This window comes from Hemiscyllium ocellatum, chromosome 1 (genome assembly GCF_020745735.1).
Source record: "Hemiscyllium ocellatum isolate sHemOce1 chromosome 1, sHemOce1.pat.X.cur, whole genome shotgun sequence".
In the NCBI taxonomy this organism is placed as follows: Eukaryota; Metazoa; Chordata; class Chondrichthyes; order Orectolobiformes; family Hemiscylliidae; genus Hemiscyllium; species Hemiscyllium ocellatum.
Genome location: NC_083401.1, coordinates 1,634,274 through 1,646,319, shown reverse-complemented (window position 1 = coordinate 1,646,319; position 12,046 = coordinate 1,634,274). Strand labels below are relative to the sequence as shown.

The following is a 12,046-nucleotide window of genomic DNA, read 5'->3' as shown; positions in this document are numbered from 1 at the left end:
TCCCTACCTGCCCAGTGACTATCCGTGTCCCTACCTGCCCTGTACCTATCCATGTCCCTAACTGCCCTGTGACTATCCATGTCCCTAACTGTCCTGTGACTATCCATGTCCCTAACTGCCCTGTACCTATCCATGTCCCTAACTGCCCTGTGACTATCCATGTCCCTACCTGCCCTGTGACTATCCATGTCCCTACCTGCCCAGAGACTATCCATGTCCCTACCTGCCCTGTACCTATCCATGTCCCTACCTGCCCAGTACCTATCCATGTCCCTAACAGTCCTGTGACTATCCATGTCCCTACCTGCCCTGTACCTATCCATGTCCCTACCTGCCCAGTACCTATCCATGTCCCTACCTGCCCAGTGACTATCCATGTCCCTACCTGCCCTGTACCTATCCATGTCCCTACCTGCCCAGTGACTATCCATGTCCCTACCTGCCCTGTGACTATCCATGTCCCTAACTGCCCTATACCTATCCATGTCCCTACCTGCCCAGTGACTATCCATGTCCCTACCTGCCCAGTGACTATCCATGTCCCTACCTGCCCAGTGACTATCCATGTCCCTACCTGCCCTGTGACTATCCATGTCCCTACCTGCCTAGTGACTATCCATGTCCTTAACTGCCGAGTGACTATCCATGTCCCTACCTGCCGAGTGACTATCCATGTCCTTAACTGCCCAGTGACTATCCATGTCCCTACCTGCCCTGTGACTATCCATGTCCTTAACTGCCCAGTGACTATCCATGTCCCTACCTGCCCTGTGACTATCCATGTCCTTAACTGCCCTGTGACTATCCATGTCCTTAACTGCCCTGTGACTATCCATGTCCTTACCTGCCCAGTGACTATCCATGTCCCTAACTGCCCTGTGACTATCCATGTCCCTACCTGCCCTGTGACTATCCATGTCCCTACCTGCCCAGAGACTATCCATGTCCCTACCTGCCCTGTACCTATCCATGTCCCTACCTGCCCAGTACCTATCCATGTCCCTAACAGTCCTGTGACTATCCATGTCCCTACCTGCCCTGTACCTATCCATGTCCCTACCTGCCCAGTGACTATCCATGTCCCTACCTGCCCTGTGACTATCCATGTCCCTAACTGCCCTATACCTATCCATGTCCCTACCTGCCCAGTACCTATCCATGTCCCTACCTGCCCAGTGACTATCCATGTCCCTACCTGCCCAGTGACTATCCATGTCCCTACCTGCCCTGTGACTATCCATGTCCCTACCTGCCCTGTGACTATCCATGTCCTTAACTGCCGAGTGACTATCCATGTCCCTACCTGCCGAGTGACTATCCATGTCCTTAACTGCCCAGTGACTATCCATGTCCCTACCTGCCCTGTGACTATCCATGTCCCTACCTGCCCTGTGACTATCCATGTCCCTACCTGCCCAGTGACTACCCGTGTCCCTACCTGCCCAGTGACTACCCGTGTCCCTACCTGCCCTGTGACTATCCGTGTCCCTACCTGCCCAGTGACTATCCATGTCCCTACCTGCCCTGTGACTATCCATGTCCCTACCTGCCCTGTGACTATCCATGTCCTTAACTGCCGAGTGACTATCCATGTCCCTACCTGCCGAGTGACTATCCATGTCCTTAACTGCCCAGTGACTATCCATGTCCCTACCTGCCCTGTGACTATCCATGTCCCTACCTGCCCTGTGACTATCCGTGTCCCTACCTGCCCAGTGACTATCCGTGTCCCTACCTGCCCTGTGACTATCCGTGTCCCTACCTGCCCTGTGACTATCCGTGTCCCTACCTGCCCTGTGACTATCCATGTCCTTAACTGCCGAGTGACTATCCATGTCCCTACCTGCCGAGTGACTATCCATGTCCTTAACTGCCCAGTGACTATCCATGTCCCTACCTGCCCTGTGACTATCCATGTCCCTACCTGCCCTGTGACTATCCATGTCCCTACCTGCCCAGTGACTATCCGTGTCCCTACCTGCCCTGTGACTATCCGTGTCCCTACCTGCCCTGTGACTATCCATGTCCCTACCTGCCCTGTGACTATCCATGTCCCTACCTGCCCTGTGACTATCCATGTCCTTAACTGCCGAGTGACTATCCATGTCCCTACCTGCCGAGTGACTATCCATGTCCCTACCTGCCCTGTGACTATCCATGTCCCTACCTGCCCTGTGACTATCCGTGTCCCTACCTGCCCAGTGACTATCCGTGTCCCTACCTGCCCTGTGACTATCCGTGTCCCTACCTGCCCTGTGACTATCCGTGTCCCTACCTGCCCTGTGACTATCCGTGTCCCTACCTGCCCAGTGACTATCCGTGTCCCTACCTGCCCAGTGACTATCCGTGTCCCTACCTGCCCAGTGACTATTCATGTCCTTACCTGCCCTGTGACTATCCATGTCCTTACCTGCCCTGTGACTATCCATGTCCTTAACTGCCCTGTGACTATCCATGTCCTTAACTGCCCTGTGACTATCCATGTCCCTAACTGCCCTGTGACTATCCATGTCCCTAACTGCCCTGTGACTATCCATGTCCCTAACTGCCCTGTGACTATCCATGTCCCTACCTGCCCTGTGACTATCCATGTCCTTAACTGCCCTGTACCTATCCATGTCCCTACCTGCCCTGTACCTATCCATGTCCCTACCTGCCCAGAGACTATCCATGTCCCTACCTGCCCTGTACCTATCCATGTCCCTACCTGCCCAGTACCTATCCATGTCCCTAACAGTCCTGTGACTATCCATGTCCCTACCTGCCCTGTACCTATCCATGTCCCTACCTGCCCAGTACCTATCCATGTCCCTACCTGCCCAGTGACTATCCATGTCCCTACCTGCCCTGTACCTATCCATGTCCCTACCTGCCCAGTGACTATCCATGTCCCTACCTGCCCTGTGACTATCCATGTCCCTACCTGCCCTGTGATTATCCATGTCCTTAACTGCCGAGTGACTATCCATGTCCCTACCTGCCCTGTGACTATCCATGTCCTTAACTGCCCAGTGACTATCCATGTCCCTACCTGCCCTGTGACTATCCATGTCCCTACCTGCCCTGTGACTATCCATGTCCTTAACTGCCCAGTGACTATCCATGTCCCTACCTGCCCTGTGACTATCCATGTCCCTACCTGCCCTGTGACTATCCATGTCCTTAACTGCCCTGTGACTATCCATGTCCCTACCTGCCCAGTGACTATCCATGTCCCTACCTGCCCTGTGACTATCCATGTCCCTACCTGCCCAGTGACTATCCGTGTCCCTACCTGCCCAGTGACTATCCGTGTCCCTAACTGCCCTGTGACTATCCATGTCCCTACCTGCCCTGTGACTATTCATGTCCCTACCTGCCGAGTGACTATCCATGTCCCTACCTGCCCAGTGACTATCCATGTCCTTAACTGCCCTGTGACTATCCATGTCCCTACCTGCCCAGTGACTATCCATGTCCCTACCTGCCCAGTGACTATCCATGTCCCTACCTGCCCAGTCACTATCCATGTCCCTACCTGCCCAGTGACTATCCATGTCCCTACCTGCCCAGTGACTATCCATGTCCCTACCTGCCCAGTGACTATCCGTGTCCCTAACTGCCCTGTGACTATCCATGTCCCTAACTGCCCTGTGACTATCCATGTCCTTAACTGCCCTGTGACTATCCATGTCCCTACCTGCCCTGTGACTATCCATGTCCCTACCTGCCCAGTACGTCTCCCTGGCTGGCTGACCACATGCTGCCAGTACGTCTCCCTGGCTGGCTGACCACATGCTGCCAGTACGTCTCCCTGGCTGGCTGACCACATGCTGCCAGTACGTCTCCCTGGCTGGCTGACCACATGCTGCCAGTACGTCTCCCTGGCTGGCTGACCACATGCTGCCAGTACGTCTCCCTGGCTGGCTGACCACATGCTGCCAGTACGTTTCCCTGGCTGGCTGACCACAGCGTACAGAAGAATGCAGTGAATGCAGCTGAACATCCTGCTTCAGTTTGGAAACTCTGGTGTTAGCATTGTGTCCCGCCGTTATACCTTACAGCAGCTGGCAGGGGGCTGCAGGCTTCATCACTGAATGCCGACTCCACCATCTGATTGTGTGGTTCGCCACAGCATTGCGAGGAGAGAGAGAGATATACAGCACAGAGACAGATCCTTCTGTCCAACTCGCCTTTGCTGACCAGTTATCCGAAATTCATCTAACCCCACCTGCCAGCACCCGGCCCATATCCCTCCAAACCCTTTCTATTCATACGCCCATCCAGATACCTTTTAAATGTTGTAATTGTACCAGGCTCCATCACTTCCTCTGGCAGCTCATTGCATACCCGTACCACTCTCTGTGTGAAAACGTTGCCCCGTAGGTTCCTTTTATATCTTTGCCCTCTCACCCGAAATCTATGCCCTCTAGTTGTGGACTCCCCGACCCGAGGGAAAAACCCTTGGCTATTCACTCCATCTCTGCTCATGATTTAGACAACCTCTATAAGGTCACCCCTCAGCCTCCGACACTCCAGCCCAAAGAAACCCAAACATATAAATAGAAAGCAGGAATTTTCAGCATTGCTTCACCTGAGGCCCACTGAAGATGTTGCCTGGTAAGGTGATGAAACGTCTGGAAATGAACAGCCTCAGCCTGTTCAGCCTCTCCCTGTAGCTCAGATCCTCCAACCCTGGCAACATCCTTGTAAATCTTTTCTGAACCCTTTCAGGTTTCACAACATCTTTCTGATAGGAAGGAGACCAGAATTGCACACAATATTCCAACAGTGGCCTAACCAATGTCCTGTACAGCCGCAACATGACCTCCCAACTCCTGTACTCAATACTCTGACCATTAAAGGAAAGCATACAAAATGCCTTCTTCACTATCCTATCTACCTGCGACTCCACTTTCAAGGAGCTATGAACCTGCACTCTAAGGTCTTTTTGTTCAGCAACACTCCCTTGGACCTCACCATTGAGTGGATAAGTCCTGCTAAGATTTGCTTTCCCAAAATGCAGCACCTCACATTTATTTAAATTAAACTCCATCTGCCACTTTTCAGATCATTGGCCCTGATCCTGTTGTAATCCGAGGTAACCTTCACAGTCCACTACACCTCCAATATTGGTGTCATCTGCAAACTTACTAAGTAAACTTCCTATGTTCACGTCCAAATCATTTATATAAATGATGAAAAGTAGAGGACCCAGCACCGATCCTTGTGGCACTCCACTGGTCACAGGCCTCCAGTCTGAAAAACAACCCTCCACCACCACCCTCTGTCTTCTACCTTTGAGCCAGTTCTGTATCCAAATGGCGAGCTCTCCATGTGATGTAAAACCTTGCTGACCAGTCTCCCGTAGCTCCCTGACAGAGGCGATGGCCCAGTGATATTATCATTACATTGTTAACCTAGAGACCCAGATAACCTTCTGGAGACCTGGCTTCTATTCCCACTATGGCAGGCAGTAGAATTTGAATTCAACAAACAAACAATTATGGAATGAAGGGTGTAATGATGACCATGCATCCATTGTGAATTGTCAGAAAAGGCCATCTGGGTTGCCAGTGTCCTTCCCCGGTCTGGCCTACATGTGACTCCAGGCCCACAACAATCTGGTCGACTTTTATCTGCCCTCTGGGTAATTAGGGATGGGCAGTAAATGCTGGCTTAGCCAGCGACACCCTGATCCTGGGAATGAATAAAGAAATAAAAGGAGAGCCTAGTCAAACACCTTACTGAAGGCCAGATCGTCCAGGAATGATCCTCCTTGCCTTTCTACTCTGCCCACAGCCAGCCCTGTTATCACCTGGGTTGTTCTCATCCACGTGTGGAATGAGCTGCCAGAGGAAGTGGTGGAGAATGGGATAGTTACAACATTGAAAAGGCATGACTAGGAAGGGTTTTGAGGGATAAAGGCCAAATGCTGATCAATGGGACTAGATGAATTTTGGATATCTGATCGCCATGGACAAGTTAGACTGAAGGGTCTGTTTCTGTTCTGTGTAACTCTTCGATTGTACCACTTGAGGTCAGTGTTGGGTCCCAGAGTCTGCAGGGTCCCCAAGAGGAAAATGAGACTGTCTTGTGGAGGTAGGGGGGCTGAGACTGTTTCATGAGTAGGAATATTATTTCATAGTTTACAGATAACATCTGAACATACTTAAGAGGAGATAGATGAGTCAGAACACTTTGGGATCAGATGTTTAAACATGTTTAAAAAGTCAAAGGCATTGAGCTGGCCAGTGGTGATGGTGCAGGCTTGGTGTGTGCTCTCTGCACAGTCAGAGATGTCTTAATTGAAACACAAAATCTGGAAGGGCCTGATTGACTGGGGCAAGAAAGGAATGTTTCCTGTTCTGGGAGAATGTTGAATTTAGAGGCACTGTTTACAAACAAGGGGTCTCTCACTTAAAACAGATGAAGAAAGATATTTTCAGTGATCTTTGATCATTGAGATTTTTTTGGAATTCCCTCCCCAAAGGTCAGTGGATACAGAATCTTTGAGGCAGAGGTTGATAGATTCTTGCTGACCAAGGGGTTGAAAGGTTACTGGGAATATGCAGGAATGTAAAGCTGGGATTGACATCAGTTAGGCCACGATCTTATTCCATAGGCTTAAGGCCAAATGGCCTCTTGTTCACTGTTTGTATGAAAACAGTGTCTACATGAAGCCCACGCTGTCTCTTTCAGCAGAACGTCTTTACATTTGGTTACAATACCTCTGTTTATGAACCCAGAATTCAGTACATTTTACTCAGCACACTCTCAGTCTGTCCTCACACCCTCTGAAATTAATGCCGTTCCCTCTGTTCCTGCACTATCTTTACCATTGGGCTAATAAATCCACTATTAATCCTTTCTGTCAAATATGATACCTCATGCTTCTCTTCATCCTTCTCTCAGTTCACAGCAGGTTTTGTGTCAGCTAAGATTTTTGGAACAGCTTTTTATGGAGCATTCTAGAACAGTACTAGGCACCCAGGAGGATGGGAAAGATGGTGAGCTTGAGGTCTGTAGAGAAGTTGGAGAATTGGCGATGTCTCCGTGTGAACGGTGATAGGGGTTTTCCAAGACAAACTGTTCCCATTGCCTGTAGGCAAGGTGACCAGAAGCCCCGATTGCTGGTGAGTGACAGTACAACTAGAGTCAGACTGAGGATGTGAGCTGTCTGAAAGCAGATTCTATCAAAATGTCCAGAAGAGCATTGGATCAATACTTAAAGGCAAGCATTCCCAGATCTATGAGGGAAAGAGTAAGCATCAGGTGGCTATGTGGCCTCCTGTATCATTCTGTTACAACACCACCCACTGGGATTGCTCACTGGAAACACCCCTGCCTATTTCCAGTGTCTTCTCAAAAGTTCAAGACTATGAAGTAAGTACACACAATTCCCCAGTTCCCATTTCCCAGATTTGTGTCCTGAACAAAGGTGATTGTTTAACACGGAATTAAACTCCAGTTATAGGTAAATAGTTATAAGCCGCATGGGTAAACAGTTAGAAACCGGGCAACACGGTGGCTCAGGGGATAGCACTGCTGCCTCACAGCACCAGGGACCTGAGTTCAATTCCAGCCTCAGTCTGTGTGGAGTTTGCACATTCTCCCAGTGTCTGCGTGGGTTTCCTCCGAGTGCTCCGATTTCCTCCCACAGTCCAAAGATGTGCAGAATAGGGTGGATTAGCCATGGGAATGCAGGGTTAGGGGGAGATAAGTCTAGGTGAGACGTTCTTCAGAAGGTTGGTATGGACTTACTGGGCTGAAGAGACTGTTTCCATGCTTTAGGGATTCTGTTCTAATCTAAGCCATCTGGGTGAGGGGTCTGTCTGGGTGAGGGGTGAGGGGTCTGTCTGGGTGCTGGGTCTGTCGGGGTGAGGGGTCTGTCTGGGTGCGGGGTGAGGGGTCTGTCTGGGTGCGGGGTGAGGGGTCTGTCTGGGTGCGGGGTGAGGGGTCTGTCTGGGTGCGGGGTGAGGGGTCTGTCTGGGGGAGGGGTGAGGGGTCTCTCTGGGTGAGGGGTCTCTCTTGGTGAGGGGTGAGGGGTCTGTCTGGGTGAGCGGTCTGGGTGAGGGGTCTGTCTGGGTGAGGGGTCTGTCTGAGTGAGGGGTGAGGGGTGTGCGGTCTGTCTGGGTGAGAGGTAATAGGTCTGTCTGTGTGAGGGGTGTGGGGTCTGTCTGGGTGAGGGGTGTGGGGTGTGTCTGGGTGAGGTGTGTGTCTGGGTGAGGGGTGAGGGGTGTGTCTGGGTGAGGGGTGAGGGGTGTGTCTGGGTGAGGGGTGAGGGGTCTGTCTGGGTGAGGGGTGAGGGGTCTGTCTGAGTGAGGGCTGAGGGGTCTGTCTGGGTGAGGGGTGTGGGGTGTGTCTGGGTGAGGGGTGTGTCTGGGTGAGGGGTGTGGGGTCTGTCTGGGTGAGGGGTGTGGGGTCTGTCTGTGTGAGGGGTCTGTCTGTGTGAGGGGTCTGTCTGAGGGGTGTGGGGTCTGGGTGAGGGGTCTGTCTGTGTGAGGGGTCTGTCTGAGGGGTGTGGGGTCTGGGTGAGGGGTCTGTCTGTGTGAGGGGTCTGTCTGAGGGGTGTGGGGCCTGGGTGAGGGGTCTGTCTGGGTGAGGGGTGAGGGGTCTGTCTGGGTGAGGGGTGAGGGGTCTGTCTGTGTGAGGGGTCTGTCTGAGGGGTGTGGGGCCTGGGTGAGGGGTCTGTCTGGGTGAGGGGTGAGGGGTCTGTCTGGGTGAGGGGTGAGGGGTCTGTCTGGGTGAGGGGTGTGGGGGTCTGTCTGGGTGAGGGGTGTGGGGTCTGTCTGGGTGAGGGGTGTGTCTGGGTGCGGGGTGAGGGGTCTGTCTGGGTGCGGGGTGAGGGGTCTGTCTGGGTGCGGGGTGAGGGGTCTGTCTGGGGGAGGGGTCTTTCTGGGTGAGGGGTCTCTCTTGGTGAGGGGTGAGGGGTCTGTCTGGGTGAGGGGTCTGGGTGAGGGGTGAGGGGTCTGTCTGGGTGAGGGGTCTGGGTGAGGGGTGAGGGGTCTGTCTGGGTGAGGGGTGTGTCTGGGTGAGGGGGGGTGTGTCTGGGTGAGGGGGGCTCTGTCTGGGTGAGGGCTCTGTCTGGGTGAGGGGTGTGGGGTCTGTCTGGGTGAGGGGTGTGGGGTCTGGGTGAGGGGTGTGGGGTCTGTCTGGGTGAGGGGTCTGTCTGGGTGAGGGGTGTGGGGTCTGACTGGGTGAGGGGTGTGGGGTCTGACTGGGTGAGGGGTGTGGGGTGTGTCTGGGTGAGGGGTGAGGGGTCTGTCTGGGTGAGGGGTGAGGGGTGTGTCTGGGTGAGGGGTGTGTCTGGGTGAGGGGTGTGTCTGGGTGAGGGGTGAGGGGTCTGTCTGGGTGAGGGGTCTGTCTGGGTGAGGGGTCTGTCTGGGTGAGGGGTCTGACTGGGTGAGGGGTGTGGGGTCTGTCTGGGTGAGGGGTCTGACTGGGTGAGGGGTGTGGGGTCTGTCTGGGTGAGGGGATTTAGAGTGTCTGTGTGTAAAAGGGAATTAGATGTTGGGTGTACATGAACACAAGCAGCCGGGAGTTTGCTGGTTCCTATTCCTGCGATGTTGGGATGGTCCTGCTGCTTGCTCCGCTGGTCAGAATTGTGTTTCTCCGACACCCTCCCTGTGTGGCTGATCCCACAGAGAGAGAGAGAAGTGGGCTTGTTCACTTCTCTCAGGTCTTTGACCTACCAGTTGTGGTAAACTATGACGTTCAGTCATCTCAATGTTAAGTCACAGTTTACACCAACTGCTGAAGGAAGCACGCATGGGTTTCCTTCAGTTTAAAGTGGGTTTTGTCCTGTTTTGTTAGCAGCCCCCGGCTGTTCCGTCACCTGTGAGCCAGTCAGACAGTTGTTGGTGGGCTGAAAGGTTTTGTTGTTGTCCCTCGGTCTCTACTTCCTTGACCCGTCACCTTTCAGTTCCCACCCAGATACAGCTGTATCTCACACATCGACACAGTCCCCCCTAGCTGGGGCCGGTTCAGTCCCTGCTTATACAATCAGTTATTCACACAAAGCCTACTGTAATTGTCAGGTTCTTTGTTTCTCTAAACATGCTGCAATCTCTTCAAGCACGATTTAAAACCATTCTGTCCCATTTCAGCCCAAATATTTTTAAAAGTGCAAAAATAAACAGCTGGAGTCATTAAAGGTTGCTAAGTCGTGATGGTTATTGCCATAGCCGGGTCTGGGGCCGAGCAATGGGTGGGGCTGCTAGGGAGAAGGTTAGTTCTCCCCTCAGTAATTGGTGAGTTTTCTCTTTCAGTCCACCAGGACGACTGGTTCAAGTGGGACTTCCCTGACCCCGTCACCATCTGGTGGGGAGCCAAGTAGCAGTGAGCCCAGTACCCCAGCACAGACTCCACTTGCTGCTCCAATCATCCCTACGCCAACTGGACTGCCCTCAGCCATGGCACCTCCTCTGCTCTCTCCCAAGGTGAGTAAGTATTGATGAGTGAAGTTCATGTCACTGCTGCACCATGAATTCTCCCTGTCCCAGCTCCATTCAATCTGTCACTCATAGTGCAGGTACTGAGTGTGAACTGAAAACCCCTCTGTGTGTGTGTGTGTGTGTGTCTGTCTGTCTGTGTATGTGTGTGTGTGTGTGTGTGAGAGAGTGTGTGGACTGTCGTGGGGCGATTGCAGCTGTAACATCGGGATAGCAGGATACCATCCCGCTGGTGAAACTTGTCCAGCTACTCAGTGAGAATGGGGCGTGATCTGTGCCTTCACCACAAATCCAATCCGTGGTTGGGAATGAGAGAGCATCCTACTGCCCATTAGTGAGACAGCCACCACAACTCTCTGTGGAAGAGAATTCCTCCTCATCTCCACTGTACATCAATATGACCAAGAGTGTGCTTCCTCTAACTGGAGTTAGTTAGAAACCATCAGCCAGGTTTCTATAATAAGTGGGAGAAAGTGAGGACTGCAGATACTGGAGACCAGAGGTGAACAATGTGGTGCTGGAAAACCCCAGCAGGCCAGGCAGCATCCGAGGAGCAGGAGAATGAAGGGCTTTTGCCTGAAACGTCGATTCTCCTGCTCAGGTGCTGCCTGGCCTGCTGTGTTTTTCCAGCACCACATTCTGTAATAAGTGCAGAAGTATTGCTTGATGATGAAACCCGAGCTCATGCTGAGTTGAAATGTGAATCCGTGCTTCCTGCTGTTAATTATGAAAGAAACAACTGACCTGCTCTTGCTCCTGTTTTTCATGTTGTCGGTCCAGCTCTGTTAGACTTTTATACATTTCAGTCATACCTTGCTTCAGCCCATCCATCACCGTTCCAGTGAATAGGTGCTCAATTGAACCAGTCTCTCCTAAGGAGAGTCCAGTTGTTCAAGTATCAACCAAGTGAACCTGCACCGTATTCCCCCCGTGATAAATATGTCCCTTTTTGGGTATCCAGATCAAAACCGCACACAATAACTGCAGTGAGGTACCCCTGTTCCTCAGCTCAGGTACTCCTGCAGTGAAGGTGTTTGTGCAGCTGCCTGGTGTACCCAAACACCCAAAACCCTCTCTATCCACTGGTCCGAACATCACCGTTTAAGTTATGAAAGAAGCCAAAGATCTGCAGGTGCTGGAAATCAGAAACAAAAACTGAAATTGCTGGAAAAAACTCAGCAGGTATGGCCTCCTGTGTGGGGAGAAAGCAGAATTGATGTTTCAGGCCCAGTGACCCTTCATCAGATTGGTTGACATAAAGGTGTGCCTGTCTGATTTTCACACTGAAGTCCATCTGCCAGGTGTGTGTCCACTCGGTCCTCTTGTTCAAATCACCGTCAGCACTCCTTTCCTCTTCGCCCAGTTCACAGTCCCACCCAGGTTTGTGTTGTCAGACAGCTTGACAATGTTGTAATTGTGTGAACTGATGTTTGCGGTACCCCACTGACCATTCAGACAAAGATCCATTGATTTCAGTTTCCTGTCTGCCAACGAGTTCTCAGTTCAGGCCAGTATACTAACAGTTCTTTAAACTTGCCCACTAATTTCTTCTGACAGACCCTAACAAAAGCTTTCTGAGAATTCCAACACCCTGCAGCCACTGGCTCTGCCTT

At 52.1% G+C, this 12,046-nt stretch overlaps 1 protein-coding gene across 3 annotated transcripts in view; it reads left to right on the top strand.

Annotated features, from left to right (window-relative positions):
• The window catches only part of LOC132819861 (dynactin subunit 1-like), a 188,068-nt gene that overhangs the window by 87,721 nt on the left and 88,301 nt on the right, over window positions 1–12,046 (top strand). For all 3 annotated transcript variants that reach the window (XM_060831889.1, XM_060831929.1, XM_060831802.1), the window contains exon 5: window positions 10,251–10,421. In XM_060831889.1, the coding sequence (XP_060687872.1) occupies window positions 10,251–10,421 (171 nt within the window). The remainder of the gene's footprint in view (window positions 1–10,250; window positions 10,422–12,046) is intronic.